At 38.1% G+C, this 26,551-nt stretch overlaps 1 protein-coding gene across 1 annotated transcript in view; it reads left to right on the top strand.

The window, feature by feature from the left end:
* The window catches only part of dars1 (aspartyl-tRNA synthetase 1), a 55,851-nt gene that overhangs the window by 3,738 nt on the left and 25,562 nt on the right, over nt 1-26,551 (top strand). Inside the window, exons 2-8 of the mRNA XM_038276356.1 lie at nt 4,234-4,336; nt 10,041-10,070; nt 10,346-10,403; nt 14,324-14,416; nt 17,131-17,233; nt 25,617-25,719; nt 26,276-26,356. Coding sequence (XP_038132284.1) covers nt 4,234-4,336; nt 10,041-10,070; nt 10,346-10,403; nt 14,324-14,416; nt 17,131-17,233; nt 25,617-25,719; nt 26,276-26,356 — 571 coding nt within the window. The remainder of the gene's footprint in view (nt 1-4,233; nt 4,337-10,040; nt 10,071-10,345; nt 10,404-14,323; nt 14,417-17,130; nt 17,234-25,616; nt 25,720-26,275; nt 26,357-26,551) is intronic.

Below are 26,551 nucleotides of genomic sequence, written 5' to 3' on the forward strand. Positions count from 1 at the left end.
TAAATATATATATGTAAATTTATATGTAAATATATATATATATATATATATATATATATATATATATATATATATATATATATATATATATATATATTTATTTATTTATTTATTTATTTTTTTCTATTTATTTATTTTTTTCTTGAAAACTTTACACAATCATAACAGATGTTACACAAGTCTCAATTTGAACAAAACATTTTTCTTTTTAATCCAACCTTAGTCAATTCATGCGGGAAAAAACTGGCCCAAAATATCAACCAGCCAGTACATCCTCTACTTCTTTATTTAACTAAGGTTATTCAACTACATTTTCTTGGATTTTTTTCCTTCAGAACCTCACTTCTTAGCATATTTTATACTTAGAAATGTTTTTTTTCTTCTTAATTTCTATGGTGGGGTGTAGACACCAGACATTAAAGGAATAGTACACCCAAAACATCATTAGCCTTCATTTTCTACTCACCCCCATGCTGAACAAAACTCTGGAGTACTTTTTTGATATCTCAAATGCATCTGGAGATCTGGGAGGCTTCTTGCTGTCTGCTGACATTCAAATAATGGAGGTCTATGGTGACCGAGACAGAAAGGTCCATAAAAGTCCACAAAAACGTGTCAATATTCCTCAATACTGCTCGTCCAATGTAATCCAAGTGTCCTGAGTGGGTAGCATCCAGAATTTACTCGAAGTCATTTAGAACGTTTTAGAGCCTAAACAGTAGTGTATAGGATTTCCTAATAGCGCCCCCATGCGCGCTCACGATTCTACGGAAGCCTCCCAGATCTCCAGATGCATTTGAGATATCAAAAAAGTACTCCAGAGTTTTGTTCAGCATGGGGGTGAGTAGAAAATGAAGGCTAATCATGTTTTGGGTGTACTATTCCTTTAACTAAAGTTTAAGACCCCTACCACAAAATAGGTCCTCTGGCAAAACTGCTGCTGGAATCTGGTGAAGATGATCACAACGCAGTGTAATAGCAGAGCCCACTGTAGGATAAAAGCAGGAAATCAGAATAAAACAAAAGTTATATTGTATTTTCTTCATAGCTGTTATGATTTAAAAGCACCTTACTGCCAGCCGAAACTACGGTGGCTGAGAAGTGCAAAACACATTTACAATTCAAAAACACATTAACATTTGAAGAAACAAAATTATATTTTATGAAACAAATGTATTTTTGAAAAAAAAAGTAAAAATTTTTAAAAACAAATTTACATTTTAGCAAACAAATTTACATTTTAGGAAACAAATTCACATTTTACATAAGTTAGATTTTAGGTGAGAGAAAGTTTCATTTTAGAGAAAAAAAAAATACATATAGGGAAACAAATTTACATCTAAAAAAAAATTGACCGTTCGGAAACACTTGTACAAGTGCAAAGACAAAACTGCAAGTGGCAAAACACAGTTGCATAGCCAAAAACAAATTAACAAAAGATGGCTACACGGATAGGGAATGTCCCAGTGGCCGGATGTGACGTCACGATTACCCTGACTTGTAGTACAAACAGCTCAATCTGTAGTCCTCCTGCTTCACGTGAAAAGTCAGCGGCGATTTTAGATGGAAAGAATTGCACTGAAGCTGTTTTTCTTAAGTTTACGCTAACCGAACAATGTTTTGCCCTTATTGTGGAGCAAATTTCAGCCAATTTACACCATTTTGTTCTTCTTGTGGACGGTCTCTGGAACTTTTACGGTTTTTTATTTGTTAATGTGTTTTTGAATTGTAAATGTGTTTTGCACTTCTCAGCCACCGTACGAAACTGTGTGGAAACATGTTAGTAGAATAAACTCTGCTGAAATCATATAGCTGGTAGAGGCCAGTGGTTCTCTATCCTGGTCCTCAGGGACCGCTGTCCTGCATGTTTTAGGTGCTGACACACACCTGACTTGTGTGAATGAGTGATTATCAGGCTTCTGCAGCACTTAATGCAGGTTTGCTTCAACAGGGACGTGTCTACAATATGCTGGTCAGTGATACCTGAGGACCAAGATTGAGAACCAAAGCAATTGCCTTTCGAGATGCATAATTTATGACTGTTTCATGGCAGATAAGTTCTGAAAATGAATTATAACCAGTTTTAATTCAGAAGAGGCCTGTAGAATCCACAGGTCATCAATAATTGAAGCCTTTTAGAGGAGTGTTGTAGGTAGAATAACCACATACAGAGGCAGTGGCAGTATGTCTGCTTTAATAACATTTAAAGTCTAAATCATCATGTCCTCTGTAGTTGGGATTGCTTTAATCTGTTTCTCAGATCGCAAACTTTGTGTAATATTCTCACTTACTGCAACAGTGGTTCCTGGAAAAGGTTTCTGCAGTTTAACCCTTTATAGGGCAAGTTACCATTTTTGATCACTTGCCTTACTAATGGAGTCTCCCCCACCCCTCAGTGAGGTCTAGATGCACAAGATCTATATCCAGCCATTCAGCAAAGATCCTGCTACATGGCTGTACATCCTATTTTGGCATTTGACCAATTAGATGAGCCCTTGAATGTATGTATATATTACCTACTGTAAATTAAGTTGAAAAGCAAAAGTTAACAATTCAAGAAAAAAAAAGGTAAAAAGATAATTGAAAAGTTAAATTGTAAAGTTAAAAAGTTAATAAGCCAAGTTAGCAATTATATTTAGTAGGGGTGGAACAGTTTACAAAATCCACGGTTCGGTTCACGGTTTCGTGGTCACAGTTTTCGGTTCGGTTCGGTATATGTTGATTGTTAGCCTGACATGTTGGTCGTGTTGCTGTTAGCATAAACAAAACATGTTCCACAATGCTTGCACACTGTTTTTATCCACAACTTTCTTTCCGTCGTCATCGTAGGTCACTCTAAATGCAAAGCGGTCCCATACAGCAGACCTATAAAGTGCTGCTGGCGCGTCTTCCAACTCCTGTTCTTTCCCACTCGCCATACCTACACAATTCTCCACAACAACTGATTTTTTTCTGCTACACCCGGCTACGCTGCTTCGCTTCTTCTTCTTCTTGTTTACTACTGGTGGTTGGCTTTGGTCGCAGTACCGCCACATTCTGCTCTGGAGTGTACACGCTTGTCTATGAGAAAAAGGAGTAGTGCATGAACCGAACGCAACACACGCAAATTGAACCGAGACAGTTGAACCGAACGGTTCGGACGGTTTTCATAAACCGTTCCATCCCTAATATTTAGGTATATAAACTAAAAAAATGTGCCAACATCAGCATTAATGCCTCTAAGGTTATGTTTGATAAAAAAAAAATGTGTTCCTTTCACACTCAGTGTTTTTCATGAATTTCTTATAGCAGAACTTTTATTTTTCTTAATATATTGAAGCAAATTGGCGTTTCCTGTTATTACATTGAGACTTTTGCCATTCAAAATATCCATATTTTTCAAAGTATTTAACCGAGCGCCCTATAAAGGGTTAAATTCTCCGTTTAAAGCTTAAAAGTACCTGAGCCTGTGGTGGTTAAACCTCCAGCAAGACAAAAACCCTAAACATTCAACCAGAGCTACAGTGGAACAGTTCAGATCAAAGCTCATCCACTGGTCCACCAATCATTCCGACGTAAATGATATCCAATCCTTTGGAAAACTGTTCTTTACAGGTGGTCACCATCCATTCTGACTGAGGTTGAACCATTTAGTTCAGAATAATAGGTAAAAAAACATCCTCTAGTGTTAAACCAACAGATGCACTCTACCGAGGCACACGTTTTATTTTTTTGCTGTCATGTTTTACTTGGGGTTTGCTGTTGAAGCCAAATCAACAGTTTTATTATATCTCTGTTTGCTATCCTGTTAATACCATTAATCTTTATAATTGTGGACAAACTTTACTTCCTTATCAGCTCAAGTAAATGTTTTTTTTTATTGCCTAATAAAGTAAGGCTCCTTCACTTTCAGATAAGATTAATATCTTATAGTGTGCTAATCTGTGTTCTATGCAAACATTTAGAGATTGTCAGTTATTCTATAGTCCCTTCAAAGCTTCACAGCTGATCTGCCTAATCTCACTCTCTGACATTTGATCCTAAATGCTCTCTCCAAACCCATTCATCCCACCTCCAGCTGTTTTTTGGGTGTAGAACAATGGGATTAAAGGTGGTTCAGACTTTAAAGCTGGAGGTGGTGATGGCTCAGAATTAATTTTCCCAGACGCTCAACTACTTCCTCATGGGATGCAGGAGAAATAGGAAATGGAAGCTGACTTTCATGTTTATGTTGTATGTTTCTTCCTGTTTCAGCGCGACTGAGGAGGAGCAGCAGGCTCAGTCAAAGAAAGCCCTAAAGAAACAGCAGAAGGAAGCAGAGAAAGCGGCAAAGAAGGCTGAGAAGCAGGCCAAGCTGGTCAGTGTTGTTATTGCATTTTTTTTTACTGTTTTGATGTTTCACATCCACCTTTACAGCTGTTGACAGTGTGACGTGTTATTCTGGTGGGCATTGTGGGCCCAGAGGGTTGGTGAGCCAACGGGGGGGTTAGAGTCTATTGTTCTTGTATTCCTGTCATTTTGTGCCATGTTTATGTCCATTCAAACAAAGTGTTGTTTTGTTGTTGAATCATCCTACATCCTACACACTAATCCTCGTATTTCAAGGGTTGTTTATGAAATAGTGTTGAGTTTGAGTCTTTATACAGTAGCCAAACAAGCAAAAACAGTGCTTCGTTGGGCTACTGTATAAAGCCCCGAACTCAACGCTATTTCTGACATTTTGAATTGAAAAAGTTTCCTGGATGGGAAGCGAAACATCTTCAAAATTAAAGTCTGGTGGATTATGGTTTAACTTTTTGGGAATTTTTCTACACATCCACACCAGTAGCACTGATTGAACTTCAGTTGTACTTTTTTTTTTTTTTTTCATACCTTGCTTCTTTGTTAATGATGTGGTCATGATGCTGTTGGCTCCCATCACATCCAAGCAGAGACTCTAGCATCCACTATCACATTTTTTTTCTTTATTGAACACTTCTAATGACAAAAAGTACGCTGCTATATGACATCTAGGTTTTCCATGAACACCTAGATGTCTGGTTGTTCTCACCATCTTTTCTCAGCTCAGTTAACAGGACCAACCTCAGCCGAAATGTTCCTGTAGGACATTATGGTAAATGGTAAATGGCATGTACTTATATAGCGCCTTTTTTCAAGGCAGGAGACTTGACCAAAGCGCTTTACACTACATTCATTCACCCATTCACGCACACACTCACACACTGATGGTGGCAAGCTACATTGTAGCCACAGCTGCCCTGGGGCTCACTGACAGAAGCGGGGCTGCCGTACACTGGCGCCACTGGGCCCTCTGACCACCATCAGTAGACAATGCAGGTGAAGTGTCTTGCCCAAGGACACAACGACACTGAAAGTCGGAGTCGGGGCTTGAACCGTCAATCCTTCGATTTCAGGGCAAACTCCTACATCCAACGCCACTGTCACCCTGGTATTACATTTCAGGGGGCCGGTGGCTGGTTTATCAGGCCTCTATAGACACTACTGAACCATGTTAAATAAAAAAAAAATATATGCCTTTTTTTAAGAAATTCATGATTCAGGGTATATGTGTAGAAAACAAAACATTCTTTTGCTGGAAACTTCTCTCAGAAATTCACTAAGTTCAGCAAATGCATAAAACTATTATTTCAGCCAAACTCTAGCAGGTTAATTCGACTTGATTTGGGTTTTTTTTTCTGGGGTTTTGCCTCATTTGTTCCATGTTCTGTTTGGAAGCTGTCCTGTATCAGCTTTGCAGCCCAGGAAAGATGATGTCATAGAGGTTGATTAAGGCTGCATAATACGCCAGGGAAATGTCCTCATCACAATATCGATGTGTGCAAGAACTATTTTGCAAAGACTGTTTGGAATGCAATGATTGTTGGCAAATGTTTTCCAAGGGTTATGAACTAGCTGGATGGACAATGTCTTGCTGGATGCAAATGATTTTACAAAAAATCCTTACAAAGTAATTAATGCAAAATATACACATAGTACATTTTATGCTAAGTCACATCTTGCCATCACATATTTTCTTCTGCTTAAGGCCTGTAATAACTTCTCAATATTTTAACACTTGTGATGGTGGCAGAAGTTTTAAACCTCCAATAAACTAAATGATGGATTGGTAAAATTTGGTCTTTTATACTTTTTGCCAGTTTGACATTTGATTGCTGCTACTGGTGGAGTTTTAACAAAGAGACCTTCAACTTAAAATCTTTTCTACACACCTTCACTCTGCTGCATTGGCTGATCAAAGCATCACTTTAAGTCCTTTTTCATTAACTTTTTCAGAAGTTCTCTTGTCCTCACATCGAATATAGGCCTCTTGACTGCAGATGATGTTGGAAAAAAAAAAGGATTCGGCTTCTTGATTAAATAAAAGAAACTCTAGTGTTTTAGCCATTCAACAAACAGGTTTAGACTTTTCTGTTTTGTTTTGTAAAGAAGAAAAAGAAAAACCCAAATTAGCTATTTTGAAGCTTATTATCTGCTTAGAGGTGCTTTTTTTTTTGTTTATTTCCATTGTGTGGTCTTATAGCCACTAGACTATTTCTGTAGATTACATCCCCTGACGCTAAATGGGTCCTCCTCTGGCAGGACTGCTGCTGGAATCTGGTGAAACAGATCTCCACCCACCGTAAAAGCAGAGTCAATAGTATGATAAAAAAAAAAACAATCCCCTAATCTTCAATAATTAAAAGTGCAGGTAGAGTAACCAAATACAGAGGCAGCATCAACCACAGCAGCCTGTCTGCTCCAATCATACTTAAAATCTGAATCATCCACCATCCTCTGCTCTGGAGATGTTTTTAATCTGTATCTCAGAACATAAACTTTATAAAAAGACAACAACTCTAAACATTCAACTAGAGCTACAGTGTAATGGTTCAGATTCAAACCTATCTATGTGTTAGGAAGTGTCCACTTATATGTTAGATGGAAATTAGATGGAAATTGTTGCAAAAATTATAGAGGGGGAATATTTTTTAAATGGTTACTTTAATTTTGACAGAATGTCTCTCTCTACCATCCAAAACAAAACCTGTATGCAGACCTCTATGTGTCTAAAAGTTACACATTCAGTGAGGAGTCAGGCTCAGCCAAAGCAACCCACTTCTCCTGATATACAGAAAGCTATCTATCATATTTTTATAGCATTATTTTGGGGAAATGGAATAAACGATTTTTTTAGGAAGCTGTCTTTTAGGATTTTTTTCTTGCACTTTGTGCCAAAACACCCCCTGTTGTTACTACAGAATGAAATAAACTAATACCAAACATTTGGAAAAATTTTGAAAATTGAGAAAATGTTTTTTTTATAGAATGAGAGGCAGATTTTTATTGTTTTAATGAGTATAAGAAGATGACTAAATTAGAGATCCATAGAGATATTTTAAAGCTGATGCCAATATTGTTAAAGAACAGTACCATTTTCATGATAAAAGTTACACAATAACAAATGTTATAGTTATAAGTTTAAACAAACAAAAAAGAATCGGGAAAAAAACATTAACATTGACTAGTAAATGTAGGGAGCAGCATTGCACAAGCTTCACTACATCTTAAAGGGGAACACTGTTTTTTTTTTTTTTACATTGGGCCCTTGATTTTACGTTATTACATCATGTTCTATTTACCCATATGAGTTTTGTGTCATTCAGAGCTGTTCTGAAGATATTCCGTTATATCAAAGTAACGTCTTCCTGTTGGCAACGAGTTGAAGGCACAAACTAAACTGTTCATAATTGATCATTTATGGTACACCAGCATTCATAAAATGTAGGCGAATCACTGTCCCCCATCATCCGCGGTTATATTACTTATATTTATATCTTTTAAAAACAAAGTGAAGTGTGTATGACATCATCCGCGCATGCCGGCTACCATTCTTTCAATCATCCTGTCCGCTGAACTGCTGCTAGTTTTACTCACATGCCTGGAAGATGCCGAATGAATAGAAGGGGTAGAACGTAGCTGCCTGTGGCCCGGGCTGCCTGTCACAACTCCAGTCCGGCATGCGGATGACGTCATACGCACTCCGCTTTGTTTTTAAAAGATATAAATATAAAAAATATAGCCGCGAATGTCTGGGGGACAGAGATTCGCCTACATGTTATGAATGCTGGCGTACCATAAAGAATAAATTATGAACAGTTTAGTTTGTGCCTTCAACTCGTTGCCAACAGGAAGACGTTACTTGGATATAACCTAACAGAATATCTTCAGAACAGCTCCAAATGACTCATATGGGTGAGTAGAACATGATGTAATAACGTAAAATCAAGGGCCCAATGTAAAAAAAATAAACAAACGGCGTTCCCCTTTAATGCATTATGCTCCTGAATTAACTGATGAATCTGCGAACGTTTGCACGTTTTAGGTAATGCTACGACAAGAAAATTGGCTGCTCAGTCTATAAGTCAAGCTCTACTATAAACTAGTATTCTTTATAGCATAGCATAGCATTAAACGTAACAGAATCTTCATGTTCATCTCTAAAATTAGGACAAAAGCAGTGAAGTTAAAACGTCTGTGTTTTACACTGTGTTATTTATTCATTTGGATATAACCGGATGCTGGTACGTCATTTTATATATACTTTAAAAACAGAGCAAATGTTTGTGTCTGTAAAAGTCTGTGAATTTTCATATGGAGAACAGATGAAAAGATAACTGATCTAGACGTTCCGACGTTATGGAGCAACCGGTTTATGACCCACCTTGCCGGCTCTTATCTTACTCCAGTGTTTGTATTGATCTGTGGTGCCTTAGTAACCTGTTGCAACTGAACGTATAACTAACAATGAAATTGCTCCAAGGGATGAATCATTACAAACTACCCCTGGGTACACAGCAGACAAGGAAACTGCAAATATTTGAGAATAATTATATTACTTGAGGTTTTCCGACAGTTTCCTGAGTTCTTTGTTTGCAAATGTGTTGTTGTGCAATTCCTGGTTTACCTTCAGATTCCTTCATGGTTATTCAACTAAGTTTGTGTCTTTTTAATACTGGTAATTCTTTAAATAAGAGAAGAATATGTAATTATTTTCCCGAAAATCAGATTTTGAATGACGGGCGATAGAATAGAACTGGAATCCATTATTTTGCTGAAAGTATATTACTAATATTGATCTAAAGCAGAGGTGTAATTTTGTCAGGGTGCTGCACTGTCAGAGCTGAGGTGCCTTTGAAAGGTGAAAGCAGTTAAATGTGGTCTTCCAGTTGAATTAAACCAGTCTGCATCATTTCATGGAGGGAACAGCTGCTGTCACTGTTAGATCCACCAGCTGCTCACATCACTGAAGCATAGTAGGCATCGCCTCGGGGAAGACCTGAGAGCTGAGTTGAATGTTTATTATGAGTGAACATTGGTATATTTTTTTCTCTTCTCTTTCCTCCCCTTCTAGCTCTACCCTCATCCCACAAACACTTGTCACTTTTGTGGGTCTGTCGCAGCCCGGTCGCTTTACGGCTATAGTGGGTCTATATTCAGTTGATCATAAGCTGCAATATCATCCATCATGTGACTGAATTATTATATCAAGGATGGGTGATTCCAATTCACTCCACTGCCAGCAGCCATTTCCGTGCTCCAATATCAATTTGCATAGAAAATGGAGCCACGGCATTACCACCAAGCCTGGATCTCATCGCACTCTAGGAGTCATTTGCCTGGAAGTCCATGCAGAGATAAAGAATATCTGTCCACTTACACTGTTTCTATTACATAGCAATATCTGGTGCTGCCATTACTCATTGCCTGTGATGTGTCAGAGCAATGTGTGGAAGAGCTGTATATTCTAGCGATGCAATGCTCAGCTCTGGGGCTGAGCTATGATTTCTTCATTTTATTCAAATCCTCAACAGCAAAAGATGGAGATGCAATTTACTTGACTGTCGTAGCAAAACATTCCCCCCATTTGAAGGCAAATATCTTGAAGCATTTGTTTTATTTGTTGTTGTGGATTTTTGAATTTAATAGCCAGGAAATAACAAGATGACTATCTTCTGGCAATCCCCCCCTGACATTTCCTCTTACTTTCCTTTTTCTTTTAGGCTGCTGAACAACAAAGTGCCGATGAAGATGTAAGTATCCTCGAGTCCCTTTCACCAACTTGTTGCTTTTCTGTCTCCTTTTTCATTTTCTGTTGCAACAATTGGTATGTAGATACCAGCACGCACGACTCTGGGATCCTGTTTTATTTTCTACAACTTCTCCTTGGGATCATGATAAGCCCCAGTATCTCTTCTGTTTGTCTCTTATCTTAGATGTAGTAGACAGACAGACGTCATTAAACTGAAGTGGAAAAACCGTCTCAAACATGATGTCCTAAAAGGTGTGGTGTTGTTGCTTTTTTTAGGACTTCGCCAAGGACCGATATGGCTTGCCTGCTATGGTGCAATCCCAGGAGAAACTCGGTTTGTATTGAGAGCTACTTTGACTCACCAGAACATCTCAACACTCGCCCTTAACAGATAAAAAAATAAAATAATGAATCATCAAAATGAAAATCTGTCAAGTTAATAGTCTGATGAAACCCCAACATTGTGTTATCCATTTGTCTGTGAAGATTAGGTATGTTTTTTTGTTTTGAATCTAATCTTTGTTTGTCTTCAGCTACATCAGCAGGGGTTTGTTGTTCTTAGCGACACATAATGAACTTAGTTTACTGACAAGTTTCTAATGCTTGCAGTAAAAATCATACATAAAATTTTTTTCATAAATTACTACAGTTCTTACGGGTTTGTTTTCTTTGGATGAAGGTTAGATTGATTTGACAGAAATCTGCAGAAATTCATGGTCTTGTAACCTTTCCACAATTATCAGGAACGTAAATATGTTTTATATGATTGATCAAATTTATTATTATTTGTGGAGTGGAGGAAATATATAGTTTTCAAGATTTTATTGCAAACAAAAATATGAGCAGCATTTGCAATGAGAACCCTTCACTCCATTGCTCCTAATTGGGGCAATAAGGGGCGTCAGGGTAACCAACTTGCTTTGGAGTTCATCTAAGCATTTGTAAACCTTAATTTGATCTCTGCATAAATACAACTGAGGGAGTCAGATTTGTTGAAATATATTATTGAACAAACAAAACCAAAAACATCAAACAAAATTGCAAATAGATCAGGATGAGATAGAATTAGGTTCGAAAATAGTATTCTACATGTTATCACCTCTGGGAGCACAGTTTAACCAATCCTTAAAAAAATGGGAGAAATGTACACTTCCTATAGGGCTGGTTATACTCCCGCAGCAGTGTGTCGCAGTGAGCTTGTTGCAGATATTTTTGATTTGTGCCCAATATCAAAGCGTGGTCTGCGCCATGTTATTCCACGGCACAACGCAAGAGGGACAATCATGCACTAGCTGTGGGTCTAGATACGAGGCGGTAAGGAAGGTGGTGCGACAACGGAGGGACATGAGGGCGAAATAGAACGGGGATCCAGGTGGGAAAAGGGTCCCAGCGTTCTCACGCATCTCGCTCTTCTAGTTGGTCCAACTTCACGAGTCGTTTCGCATAATGGCGGTCATACAAATAAAACAAGCCTGTAAGGTACCAAACAGGGAATACGGATAGTGTAGAGCGGATGTATAATTGACCAATCAGAGGCCTCCTGTCTGCAGCACTGTCTGGAGAGGTGCACCAGAGTTTATGCGGAAGGGGCGGGGGCTTACGTTCACTGCAACACACACAGACGACCTGGTTTCTGAGTATAAATCAGCCTTAAGACTGGGTTCTCCATCTGTGGCAGACACAGAACTAAACGGCTATTTTTGGGACGCTTTTCTTAAAGGGACAGAGTCACGTTTATATGGCATTAAAAAAAAAAGACAAAAAACTATTTAATGAAATAAGTTTAAATACCTTCAAATAATGTTCCGATGCTTTTGATATTGCTTTCTGAGCCAAACTAGATTTTCATTGGCGGTCAAGATGAGCAGATATAAACAGACAGGTGTGCCATCTGTCCGTAATCAGAAAGCAATGGTGACAATTGAAGCAGCTACAACATAAAGGCTGACCAAGTCCTGCAATGCCTCTGGATAAAGCAACAGCCAGAAGTGCTCACAGGCCAACTGATAAGAGTTAAATAAAACCAATCTGCAGCTCTCCATTTCTAGTCAGTCATCCTCAGAGTCTCCAAACTTAAAGGGAAAAGAAAATTGTTGTTCCTATCAAACGCAAGAATGGTGAGAAATATTTAAATGTAAAAAAATGATTAAAAGTTATGGGCTTAAACCTCCTCATTGGAATTAAGCATGTTAAAATAGCAGTAAGTGCATTACTGATGAGCCCTGAATTGAATTGATCTTTATGAATTCTACCAAAAGTCACAGACATAATGAATACTGATGCAAGTAGCTTTATTCGAACGTTTTATTTGAACATACCATAAACACCCTGATATGTCACAAGCATGGGCTCGTGCTTCTCCTCTGCGTTCTCATGCTTTTTATGGATCTTTAGATGAGCTAATTCTCATGTGTGGACATGTGTCTATGTGCTCATGTCAACCTCTGTCCCTTTGATGGTGAAATCAACCTGAGGAAGTAACATTTGAGACCGGCTACTTTTTAGGAATTTCTGTCTTTTCAGACATTACCGTTTTCTTCCTACTTGTGGCTATTAACGTTAGCAAAGTATCTTAAGGCTAATAGATGTTCTCTTAGAGAGTTAAAAATTGGTTAAGTGAAGTTGTTATTGGATAAATTTGTTAAAACAGTCGTGAAAGTGTTCTGATAGCAGAAGCAATATGCTTTAAGATGATTCATGTTAAATCTGGACCTATGAATGAGCTAAGCTAATGTTAGCTTCACTTTTTATATCGAGTGATCAGTTAATCTTTGATCGATGGGTCTATCTGCTTTATAATGTGGTACTTAGACGGAAGAGGTTAAGAACAGTTGCTATCACTAGTATCTGTATGAATAAAACTGTTTACTCAGGCATCAATCAACTTCACATTCACATCTGAATGTCTCTTAGCTTTAATTCAAGCTTCAGTGAACACCAACGTTTGTATGAATTAAAAAAATGTCATACAGCGTGACTATGTCCCTTTAAAAGTAATTGGGGCTGTTCTAAAAAAAATATACAATAGATCTGAAACTGTTGCAACGGTTCAGTAGTAACAAAAACAAAACAAAATTAAACATCCAGCCGGTGCAACAGTCGGATACTTCAGATGAAAGTATCTGAAAGCCTTGGCTCGAAGTTTAGAAAATTTCTTGAATCAAATCCAACTGTGCTCACGTACATGCCAGTCCTTTCAGATATTCATTGGTTAAAAAAAGTGAAAAAGCATGCCTTATAACCATTCCACTTATTAGTACTATTATGGTTTCCCAATAAATTACATTTACTTTTGAAGATGTGAGTTTGATAAATACGAAAACACTTAAAGTTGCATTTTTTTTACAAGGCCTTTCATTAATTTGGGTTTAAGTTGAACAGCCGTCGGTTACCATGTTGCCATAGTAAAGTTGCGCATTGTTTTGTTTTTATTACAAAGACACAAGGAAATTGCGAGTCATTGCTCTACACTAACAAGTATTTCATACATACTTGTTGTAAAATATCGGTTGTGCAGGCGTTTGTGCACGTAGTGAAAGTGCACAACCGGTTTTCGTACAGAAAGTGGTGGAGCAGCGTAGCAGTAGTTGATTCTGCATAAACAGGTTTGAGATAAGCATCATGGAGGAAGGCCTTGGAGTCACCTCTGGTGGCAACTTCGCTGATACAAATGATAGTTCCTCAAACTTTCTGCGTTTGGGAACTCCGTTAATGAGCAAAGCAGCAGACAGACCTGTTGCCGTCGTCCATCTGTCTGCCAGTTCTTTCAGCATCAGTGACAGCAGACAAAGTGGGGCCTCCCTCACCTGCATGCCGAGTTCAGCCATAGGGACGAAGCGGGTGGGGGACAGGGAAGTCTTTCATGTGAGTTGAAGGAGAGTTTTCAGCCAAAGGGGCAGCTTTACCTCTAGTTCTCCTGCTCTGCTTGCTGATTATCAACAGTAAGCATGTCTCAGAGTGATACAAGTGAAACTAGAGTCAATTTGTCATAAAGCCCAGGGAGAATAGCCAAATTTTAGACAGCTTTCAGCAGCTCTTCTACTGTGTCTTATTTATTAGACATGCCTGTAATTTGAGCTCTCTTACTGCCTGTCTCTCCACAAGCACAGGCACGCTTTTTCACACTTTTTTTTGGGAGTATAAAGGATTGTCAAGGGAGATTTTTAGCTCAGAAGTGGGTGGAAATTGAGACAGGGTAAGTTCTTTGAAGTAACGAAACATTTGTATGTCTGTCTGTGTGTCTGTTTGATCCAGACAGGGCGTTGGTCCGAGTCCAAGACCTGACTCCAGAGAAAGCTGACCAGCTGATCTGGTTGCGTGCCCGTGTCCACACCAGCCGAGCCAAAGGTGAGATCACTCCTTTGCCTTCGAGTGCTTTGTTCACCTTTCTAGCGTAGTACACAAAGAGCCATGCTGAGATGCCCCCCCTGAGTTTATCCCCGGTGTCCTAAAGTCTGCAGACTAAATCATCTGCCCCTGAGCCATTCTTCTGCAAAGCTCTACTTTTAGTTCAAGATCAAACAGCAGAGGCAGCCAACAGTGATGTGGAGTACTTAGATTTCTTATGACCTCAATGAGTGATATCATTCCTCTTAGTTTTAATACTTAAGTTTACCACATACTGTCATCTATATCTTACAAAAAATAAACCATGCTCTTTGAATTTTTTTGTTTTAGATTTTTCAGGTAACAACCACAATCTTCAATATATTTCATTGTATTTTATGTAATAAACAAAGTAAAGACAAGATATAAAGGTGTAAAATAGATGTTATTTGATATTGGATACTTGTTGCAATCGAAGTTGCAGGTTGTTTGGCTTATATCTCTAAAAACTGCACATCTGGAGGCTAAACCTTTTGCTAAATCTTCTTTGCAAAATACCTCCAAGCTTTTCTGACTTGATGGAGCTCATATGTGTGCAATAACTCAACTCAAGTCTTGAACAAATAGTTGAATAGTTTGACTTTGTCTGGGCCAATCAAACACATAAATATGCTTCGATTTAAATCGTTCCTCTGAAGCTCTGGATGTAATTTTAGGATTACCATCCTGCTGCAAAGTCAATTTCACCTCTCCTGCAGCCCCCAGCAGAGTTTCTCACAGCCCAAAGGAAAACATTCTCACAGCATGATGCTTTTACAACCAGGAAGTTCAGTTTAGGTCTCATCTGACCCAAACACTTTGCACAGTTTTGCTTTGTTCACTATGTGGCTTGTGGAAATCTGCAAATGGTTTTCCTTCAAAAATGGCTTTCTTCTTGCCGTTCATCCCCAAAGGCCAGATTAGTGCATTACATGAATGTTAGTTAACATATTTTCTTATCTGTTAAGTTTCTCTGCAATTCCTCCAGAGTTTAATGGGCCTCTTGGCTGCATCTCTTATTAATGCTTCCTAAGCCTGGACCTGTCAGTTTAGATGGACAGCCATTTTTTCAGAGGTTCTCAGTTTTGCTTTACCAGGGATGAAAGCAGTTTGCCTGTACAATAAAAAAAAAAAATAAATCAAATGAGCTCATACTGTATTCTAAGGCTCTTCCGGCATTTTAAAAGATTATTTTTTATGTAGACGAACACCAATATAACCTTGATATAACGGCTGAGTTGCACTTTTGTTCTTGAAATTTAGAGCTTTTAGCTTCTCATTTTAGATTGGTCTAGAATAAGAATAATTATTAAGATGAATATTTGGAGCCAGCTAATATACATTATTAATTTAAAATGAAAATATGCAGACATTCTTCATTTTCAGCACTTATTTTTCACAATTCCTGCAATTTCACCTTTTTTATCCTGTGATGAAATATTTAACAGAAAATGTGCTGTCACAATTCATTTACACCTTTTAGAGTGAAAAGCCTTTATTGGCATTATGGCAGTGAAACCTGCTGGTGTAACACCTATTTGTTTTTGCACAAAGAAACATATTAAAAGAATAAAACTCTTATTTAACACATTTTTTGAACCACCTCATTGGGGTTTAATTCTACAAATTGCACAGATAACCTCAAAGACTGACTTATAATGTCATGCCAATTTACAACTTTATTCAAATAAACATGAACTAAAATATTAAAAGACATATGAAAGTAAAAGGCACCATTTATATCCTAATTGGATCAATAGAAATTGGTTGAAATGTTTAAAAAAAAAAAGATATTTATGGAGAACCTTTTTTTATGGTGCTTAAAATAAAACTCTGATTTAGAAGCCAAAACCTATTTTACATGAGAGTGTGAACACGTTTCAAGAAGTGTGAATAAAAGTCTCAGAATTTGAATAAAAGTTTTTGCTTACAATGCTCCCCTTTTCCCACTCTCTCCTTGTGAAACAGTTTGACAGTCTGGGGGTGTTTTCTAATATCATTCTCAGACTAGCTTATCACTGCCAGCGGGTAGATCAGATAACTCAGTTCCAGCAGTTTTGGCAGCCGTGAGGTTTTTTGAATTTGAATACAATGAACAGCCTGAGCTTTGCCTGCCTGTTGCACCTCTCAATAAAACAACTCACCTTTCTTCTGCTAGGGTAAAACTCCAACTACAAACAAACCAATGATTGTATTTTTGCTGTTTCCTTTCAAGATAACTTCTAGGGTCAAGAGTGGCTTCCTATCCACTCGGGTTTTCATTCTCCATGCTCGCTGTAGGATGTCCTTGTGAACAGAACAACATCCTGATTCAGTGTGGGATGAGGTTTATTTGTTGGTGGGATTTTATCATTGCTGCCATCCCCACCATCCACCTCTTTCTCTCAGTCAGTGCACATCAAAGAGTCTGGGTGGTCCACCTATCTGCTGACCTGAGTCTTTGTTAGCTGGCTTGTTTACACTCTTCCTAGGTGTGCGTGTTTAAATCGAAGGTAGCAATCACACTTTCCCCACTAAGTGCTCTTTAAACACAATGCTTTTTTCACAAATGTTTGACCCTCTGCAGCTGTGTGGTGCAGTGTTTTCTTTCATTGAGCAAACCAACTCTGCGTCCATCTTAGTTTTTTTTTTTTTTGGTTGTGTGTGGCTGATAAGTATGGTCAGCCTGTATCACCTATTGTTGCTTTGCTTTGCAGGGAAGCAATGCTTCTTGGTCTTGCGTCAACAGCAGTTCAACGCGCAAGCGCTGGTCGCAGTGGGAGATCGTGCCAGCAAGCAGATGGTCAAGTTTGCTGCAAAGTGAGTACCGCCACTGTTTTTCCTGTCGGAGTCGGCGCAGACAATGGTGGGAAAATCCTGGGCCCTAATCGTCTGCCCGTCCATTTTCACACATTCTAAAACACGAGAGGAGGGTGGGGGGGTGGGCCAATCAATCATTTTTCACATGACAGCTGTAGCTGGCTTTTAACAGGGTCGAATACAACACAGTTTTTAATGGAGAGCTTCCTGTTAAGATGGCAGATACTGCGGTGTGGATCAGAAAAGGAGCCACACTTAAGTGCAAAACATCATTAGTCATTTTAACAGCTAAATTGTTGCCCATTACGGCTAGTCTATGAATGAAAGCAATTTAGGGAGGATAGAGGAAGGGATACAATAATGCAGCCTCAGGCTCATATTAGAGGTTCACATGGGAGCTTAATTATGGACTAACTCTAATGGGAGCTTAAATTTACATAGAAAAATGCTGTATGATGAAATTTATGCACATATGCTGTAATGCGCACTGATTTCACAACAAGCATTTGTTTTACACCCAGTATTTAGAGAATATAACATGTGAGACCTTAATTATAATATGCCACGTAAATGGCTTCTCTGGATGTTACTAAATTAGTCCGATGGTAACACCCAGGGGCGTTGCTAGGCACAAAGCTTTACTGGGGCACTGGCCCCCTAGTGCATATGCCCCTCCTTCCATACATAAATACAAACAAGCACACTGCCCAACCCTGATACATTCCTACCAAAATTACCAGTTGAGATATTAATGAGTATAAGAGCATATTTGTTTTAACAAACATGAACATTTTCAACATTGCAGCTATAAAAAATAAGACATCAACAACTTTGACAAATAAAAAGTTTCCTTATACACATTCTGAAGTAATCATTAATTCCTAGGTTACAGAGTTTTAGTTCGGGGGTAAGTTTAACTCATCCTGAGCTAAGTTTTCCTTTTATTTTTTTGAGCATTAAAGTGTACCTCCTATTTATCATTTTTGCAAAGTGGTCAATCACTTGTGACTCAGCTTAGAAAGTTCTTCCTTTTCAACTGATAAAATAGCAAGATGATGGAGCCTGTCTTGTCCCATTGTGCACCTCGGCCAAGTGTGGATCCTTCTCAACACACTGAATGACCTTTCACAACTCCAGCTGTAGACTGGGATTGTGAGGGAGATCTGGATGACCTGCGTTAATGTTGGGAACATGATGTTATCAAGCAAGTTGAAAACACACTGCATATCCTTGATAACAAGGCTTTCTTTTTCAACAATAAAAAGCTGTCAAACCATTTTGAATTAAATGAACGTTTTTTTACTCCAAATTTGTCCTGGGGATGGTGGGACAACTTCACTTGTCTAGGACCATCATGCTTTCCCCCTAAATCACTAATGTCCCCTTCTTATTTGTGGACACTGGTTGTTGCTCCCTCATCACCTTCATGGTCCTGTCTCTCTCCTGTCTCTCACCTGTCTCTTGCCTGTCAGTCTCGCCTCCTCCTCCCTTTCCTACTCCAGCACCTGCATTCTCATTTTCTACAGAAAACATTAAAAAAACGTAAATTTATAATTATGTAAATATCTATCATATTGCTTATAACGTCCCTAATGTAACTGCTTAGCTTAAATCACTAATTCATTACGGGACCTTACCTCCCTCTCTCTCATCTTGTTTTACTGCTTCCCTGTCTCTGCTTCGTGTGAGGAATTTCCTGATATCCATCTACAAACCAATGCAGTAATTTTCAGTTAGTAGCCTATAAATCATGTGGTTTCACTGGGAAAATAATAAAATTGACAGGTAAGAAACGTTACCAGAACTAAAAATGCGTCGTGGCCGCACGGTGTCCCATCCAACTCAGTTGAGAGCAGCGCGTTAATTTACCTGCAGTTCATGCAGTGACATGCGCTGACGTGGGGGCGCTAATACATCCTCAATTTGGAGTTACCAACACACTTGCTGCGCATTTGAGTAGAAATATACGTCTCCTTCCGTTGGAATTATCTAAATTGATGCATTAAAAAAATGTATTACTATTGCAAATATTCATGAGATTTATACTGGGGCACAGCTCATTTATACTGGGGCACGTGCCCCAGTAAATGGAGTCTGGCGACGCCGATGGTAACACCCACAGCTGTAATCAACCACATGAAAAAGGCAGTTAATACTCAGCTTAGGCAATTCAGATATTGCCCTAACAAACACCGTTTGAGATGTGGACATAACCCAGGGCTCAAGAAGGCCTCTCCAGCTTTGTATGCTGTGTCCATATTCACAGGAAGCAATACAAAGAGTTGAAAGTGAATAACCTGACTAAAGGCCATTAGCCAGACAGTACAAACAGAGGAATGCCAGGCCTGTTTAAAGAACATGTCAGGCTCTGAACTGTTTCAGACAGTTACCTCATAAGCTCAGCAGGTTCTGACATCTTCATTCTGATCTGAGCCCGTCTTCATTTTGGTCTCTGATTTTCAAATGAGTGAAATGATGTCTGAGGATATCATGATACCATAATTGAATTAACTGCGTGTTCAAACTACGATTCCATCAACATGCTCCGCTTTCTCAATGTAGACTCTGTGGCTGATAAAATGTATAGCATTAACTGTGATTATTCAAGTATTAAAATAAACTAATTTAGTAATTAACTTGGTGTTATCTGGACTGAACAAACACTAAAAATGAACAACTCTCAGCATGAATTAGGCAGAAATATATACTGTATAGTAAACCTTGAAAACCCCTGTTCTGTCACTCTATACATAAGTGGTGTGTCCGTGCTTTAGTCAATTATTAGTAATTAAAAATGTGCAAGAAATGTTTTACATTTTACAAAAGTTAAACATTTTACTAAGTTTATTAATATATTTAGAGTATCTCTTTTTATCTTAAATAATCAAAGAAAAGAATATCTAGATTATTCAATTGCATATTAATCAATAGCCACAGCCCTACTATGCGATAATGATACCAGAGCATTGCTCTATAAACATCTGCAAAAGATAATTAAGGCTTACATAAAGCTAAGTTTAAACAGAAAGAAGCACTTATTGACAAATCAAAAAAATGTATTAACAGTGGCTAGCATGCTTCTTTTTTTATCTCAAAGCACGAATGCTAAATTTACTAATGAATTGAGAAATGTATGCATCTGTCATACCAGTACAAGAAAAAGAAAAAAAGCTAATATCGGTTGAGGTATTGCCCTACCACTAGTTTATATAAGAGAGCAGATAACTAAGAATAAAGCAAATTCTACATTATCATATATATATAACAATCTTTATGTTGTTGCTGTTTTATAGTTTGTTTTTCCAAAATGTGTCTTGTACGGTATTAAGGTTACATTTGTACATTAACATTCAAAACCGTTTTTTTTGTGTGTATGATATGAGTATGTACCATAAATGTCACAGCATACAGACCTCTGAATAAATTATGTGTTATAAAAAACATGAGACTCGGATAAATAATTTCACAACTTGCACCTTTATTTTAACACATTTATTTTATCTTGCTAAAGTTTCAATCAGTCATCTTAGAAAGATAAAGTAAAACATTGAAAAGGCCTGGCTGTAAAGCTACACACAAACTAATATAAGGATTTCTTTTTTTAGTCATCATTTAAATCCTGTCTATGAAGTAGTTATTATAAAGACATTATTCTATTTTCCTCATAAAACCTAAAACTTTTGAATTAATCTCTGGACTACACCCTCCGTACATCATCAAACAAATTGTTCTTAATGTAAGACTTTAGATAATCAATGCAAAAACTTGAATCTTTGCAGATTAACATTTTATGTTTTACATTTTCTTACTGTATTGCTAGAGAATGAATCTGTCTTCGGCCTTCCTGCAATAATCTGACGTTTTGGGATCATGCTCGTTGTTTTAAGTTTCTATGTTCATCTACTTAGACAAAGAAGTCCAAATAATTCAGTAAATGCATCTTACTGTGTGCTGCTTTGCAGCAAGAAGAGATATTAACAGTTAAGCAAAATACCCGTATTTGTTGAAAATTATTTTATGTCAAATGAAAGAAACAAAAAAGTAAGAAAGTGTCAATTTAGCACCAATACTTAGTCAATTATTCTTTCCCTCATGTGGCTGCTCAAATGCATCCGTCATTATTTTCACATTCATGTTTTGTAATTAAGACTTAAGGATTCTCTTTATATTACTGCTTTTCACTATGTTGAGATCCTTTGTTCAAGATTGGGATGAGCCTAATGATGTACAGACTGAAGTGTTGGCAATGTTACAGACTCCAAATGGGTTTACAGTTCCTCCTCAGATGAACCTCTCTGCTCTGCACTGAGCCACACTGTAGGACTAGTGACTCGGCAAAATAGTTAGACATTTACCAGGGATTGCCCGTCATCATGAAGCTGGTCTTCTTGTTTTTTATTGTGTTTAATCATAGAAACTAATATCTGAAGAGACTAGAAGAGTAAAAGCATCAAAAAGGATCAACTTTCTTTCTCTTCTGACTGTAAAAGTAATTAATCTTTTAGCATAAAACATACCAATTTCTCTAACCCTATCTTTTGTGATTTTACTGACACGAACAAATACGTGAAAGAAAATGTAGTATAATATAATATAATAATAATTGAACTTTATTGGTCTCACAATGAGTAAATCTACCTCTGCATTTAACCAATCCCTTAGGGGAAGCAGTGGGCTGCCATTGTGTGGCGTCCGGGGAGTGTGGGGGTAAAGGTCTTGCTCAGGAACCCAAAGTGGAGGCTGTGGTGATCAAAACGGGTACTTGCTACCTCCTCAGAGCACATGCGCACTGCTCTAACTATTGGGCCAACACTCCCCTATGAGATTAAGTATGAGATAAAGCCCAGGTTGCAGGCTTAAAAATACTTTAAGCAAGTTAATGACAGTAAGGGTTGGTTATGGCAGACATCTAAAAGATAACTAAAGATAAATTACAGAAAACGTATGAAAGTTAACCAGTCCCCCTTTTGAAGTCGAAAAGTCTGTTTTTTTCTAAGCACGTATTTAGATGTTTTTATGCAACTTTGTTTTTATATGTGTCATGGTTCCTCAATCTAGTTCTGTAATGTTTGTGGTACAACGGTTGGCTTGCGTTGCAAAACTTAGCACCTAGCAACAGAGCAAGTGAAAGTGATGACGCTGTTGTCAAAACATTTTTTTTTTTTTTTTTTTTTACACAACAACCAGAGTTTCTGCTTCTCAAAACACAACTGGTGGGTTTCTACCCCACATCTAGTTTCACACTCTGTGGTGTGATGATTGACACGCCGAGTAGGAAGGCGGATTACAGGGAAATCCTCTCATAATCATAGCGGGGGCAAAGGTGGCATCATAATGGAAAGTCGCCTTTCATTTATCCCATGTCCAAGACGTCCCCTCCTCACACACAGTTTAATTAAGATCTCATAAAGCTGGGGAACTTTTACTCTGCCGCAGAGCAGAAGACCTGAATGTCAAGTCCCCAATATCGCTGACTTTCTTTTACGGCAAAAATCCACTCTAACCTAAACAACCTTTTGTTGAGCACCTTTATGAAATAAAATAAATGTATAAATGAAAAACTAAGGTTTGGTACTATGTAACATATCTAACATTTAGAGACTGTATGTCCGTCCATCATTTAATCTGAAATGCATGCAAATATAAATCATCCAATTATTAGACCCTTCTCTCTCTATTCGTCCATAAGGTCCCCACCTCAAATAAGTTATTTTGCTTTTCCACTTATCTATCTGTTAATCATGTTTAAGTGTAAATGCAGTTTTCAATTAATTCCCTGCTCAAAAGTTCTTGTCTCTTGCACTGATTTTTTCCTTTAACATTGTGAAGCTCTACTTTGAACCTTCTCAAGATCCAATTGTGCAAAATGCAAATTCTTGCAATTTTTTGACTGGTCTTAAGATTTTGATCAGGATTGAATCTACTGATTCAAGACATGTTCAAGGACGTTTCAGGGAAAAGAGGGAAAACTTGACTTCCCTCCATTTTGTTCTCAAGACATTCCCAGGCAAAGAAATATGCATTTTCCCTCCAATGAATTCAGGGTTTATACTGGGAAATGTGCCTTAGATGAAGCTTACCAAAGGGATCTTGGTCAGATGTGTGAACCACCCTGACTCTCTTTGATTTGGAAAAGCAGGAGCTACCTTCTAAGCTTTGTCCTTCACTCTAACTCTTAGGGTTTGCCATGCAGAAGAAATCATTTGAACTTCCTGTATTCGTGATATGGTTATAAATGCAATGCCCGGTGTCTCCTGACCATTGGTAAGGGTGTTAAAATGCAGGCAGAGCTTCACTTGTAGGCTTTTTTTAAAAACCAGGATAAAAATTGAAATCCAGTTGAGGCAAAGCCTAACCTCAGACTATCGAGGACCAGACCCCTCTGTGTCCTGTCAAAAATATCGAATTAAATTTATTTTCATTAGAATTTTAAAAAGCGGTTGGAGACAACCCAGAAGTATTTAACCCATGTCTTGTTCAGTTTTGGAGCAGGGAGCTGGATCTCACCACCTTGTGTTTTCTTGGCTCATTTCCTCAAGTCCATCTCCCCTTTCCGATTTATGTCATCTCCATGCCATTTTGTCAAATTCCTGTCAGTTTCATGCCGTTTATCCCCAGTGTCTTAGGGAGCAAGCTGAGATGGTCATTAATGTGGTGGATTTATTTATTTTGATGATCTCGACCTGAATGGGGAGGACTAAGGTAGCAGCTGTTGCGGGGCTGAGTGGACAGCAGTGCCCCAGTGTTGAGTCCCCTATTACTGCTTTTTAATGAGGAGGAGTGACGGATTGCAGCAGGCCTCCCATCTGGCCCGGCGCAGTTTGGCAAGTGGGGGTGTTGCTCTTCTCTAACACGGTACACTGAGTTTCCACCAGCTTGAATTTAGTGACCGTTCATTGTTATTGAAAGGAACAAAGACTAAAGGATAAAAATAAAAAAGACAGCCCGCCTTCATATTTACTTTCATTTTAATGTATGTGTTTGACATGATTACAAAAGGAAACAAAACCAAAGGGGGGGGGGGGTTCCTATAGCTGTGGCCCACGGCCTAAAAAAGTTACTTAATATCCATCCCTTATGCTTTAGTTTTGATTTATCCTAATTCTTAACCATTTGCTTTTGTTTTACAAAAGAGAAACTCCACTATTATATCTACATTTAATTCGCATAGATTCTAATTACTATTACTATTACTAATATGTTAATTTAATGCAATATATGGATAAGTTTATGGAAAATAACATGAGTACATTGCTGTTCAGTTCTTGTAAGTGCAGCCGCCGTCTGTTGTAGAAAGTTCCAGTGCAACTCTGACGACCAGTTAAAGTTAGATATGCCAATCAGAATTAGGCAATATAAGCTCTTCCTTTTAACTTCTGGGAAATTTATAAAAAAATGTATGTCATTTTTGTAGTATCTGTGCTTAAGTTAGTTTCTATAATAAGTGCTGGTTATTTTAAATGGGGTAAATTGTAATTTGTTCAAGTATTATCTCTTTTGAGTAAATCAGTAGGGAATTAGGAGAATGTGCATCTAGGAGGGTTAATCAAAGAATAATCAAAGAGTTCATATATTTCCGTAATTCAGTTTAAAAAATGTTAGATTTATTAGGTGTGTGAATTACCAATAAATAATTTTTTAGGTTTTTAACTTTGCTCATGTTATTATGTTTCACAGCTTAAGTAAACCCAATTTCTGGCAAATTATAATAAATACCAATAATCATTGGTGCTGTATTTGCATTTAATATTTGACTGGGTGCTTTTACATTGAGACATCCATTAGTGTGAAAGGAGAAGGCCCAGTTTGCTTTCAGTTTCTTGAAGCTTATCTGCATTGTTGGCTCAGCTGTCCCTCATCTTCTCCTTGACAGTAGCTCAAAGATTTTCTGTTCAGTTAAAATCAGTCCAGTTTAATGGCCAATCTAGCAGAGCTACAATAGTGATTAAATAAGGTGTTGGTACTTCTGTCAGTGTGCCAGATTCCAAGTGTCACTGTAAAATACAATTGCCCACATTTAAAATGAGTTAAAAAGAAAATGGACTACAACCTTAGAATATCTGTGTTTTTTTCCCTCAAGAGTGGAAATTGCACATTTTGTTGCTGCCTGTTAATAGGAGCAAGGGGGGAAAAAGAATAGTGTTTTTGGCATCTCAAACACCCCTTCACTTTTCAGCAAATGTCATAGTAGCAGTTGTATTCTTAGGAATGACTGGGGGAAAAAAAGAAGAAAAATCTCACCAAGTCAAAAAATCACTCACCCATACTCTCTCCTCCTTCCTTCACATGTGAAGTCACAGGTCAGAGTTTAACAGGAATGTGGCTTTGACGCAAGCAGAAAAGTCTGGTTTCTAAAGTGCAGTTTGTTGCTTTCACTCTGCAGCATCACAAAGGAAAGCATCGTGGACGTGGAGGCCGTTGTGAGGAAAGTGGAGCAGAAGATCGAGAGCTGTTCTCAGCAGGACGTTGAGCTCCACATCGAGAGGGTTAGCTCACCTGCACTGCATTTCATGCACCTTTGGTGCCCTTCCAATTCAAATGAAAACACAAAGTTGTAGTTTTTTCCCTTCATGACAGCATAAAAGCATCCAGGCTCTTAGGCATTTACAGTTTGTTATTCAGGCAGATACACAGCTCCCCTCACAGGAACTATGCAGCTGTCCTTTGAGTATATAAAACATATTCAGGAAAGTTCCCATTAACATTTAAGTGTGTTAAAACTCTTAAAAATTCTGGGTTAAGCGTCTGTGCAAGACGGGCTAGAAAAATCATTCTTTAAGCTAGGAGGCAAAGTGTTCAGATTCGACATTTTTTCACAAAATGTCTGAAAATATGAGGGAACAACAAACATGCATGTTTGTCAGCTGAGGAAAGCTTTTCTCAAAGGCGGGGGGGGTTACTTATCCGCTTTCACTTTGACATAGTGTGAGTCTGTAGGTCAGGTGCTTTCCATTTTCTGAATGCCTAATGTAAACATTTCAGCTTTGTTTCTCACATTTTATTGTACTGAGCTATGTTTGGTTGCGTTTGTTTTCTCCTCAGATTTTTGTCATCAGCCAGGCAGAGCCTCGTCTGCCCCTGCAGCTGGAGGACGCCGTTAGGCCGGATGGAGAGGGGGAGGAGGTGAGGGAGGCTTTAGCTGTATTGCAAACAAAAATGGCCAATAATTTAGTATCTTAATCTCCAGATGTGTAGAGACCAACTGCAAAAAACTGAAATCCAACCAAAAGGTAGGAGAGGGAGGATGCAAGTCATGCTTTTTAGATCGTGAGAAAAGTTTGGAAAATCATGCATTTTTTTTCTATACTTAGTCGTTTT

The sequence above is a fragment of the Cyprinodon tularosa genome, unplaced genomic scaffold (genome assembly GCF_016077235.1).
Source record: "Cyprinodon tularosa strain WSP-4 unplaced genomic scaffold, ASM1607723v1 ctg124, whole genome shotgun sequence".
Taxonomy (NCBI): domain Eukaryota; kingdom Metazoa; phylum Chordata; class Actinopteri; order Cyprinodontiformes; family Cyprinodontidae; genus Cyprinodon; species Cyprinodon tularosa.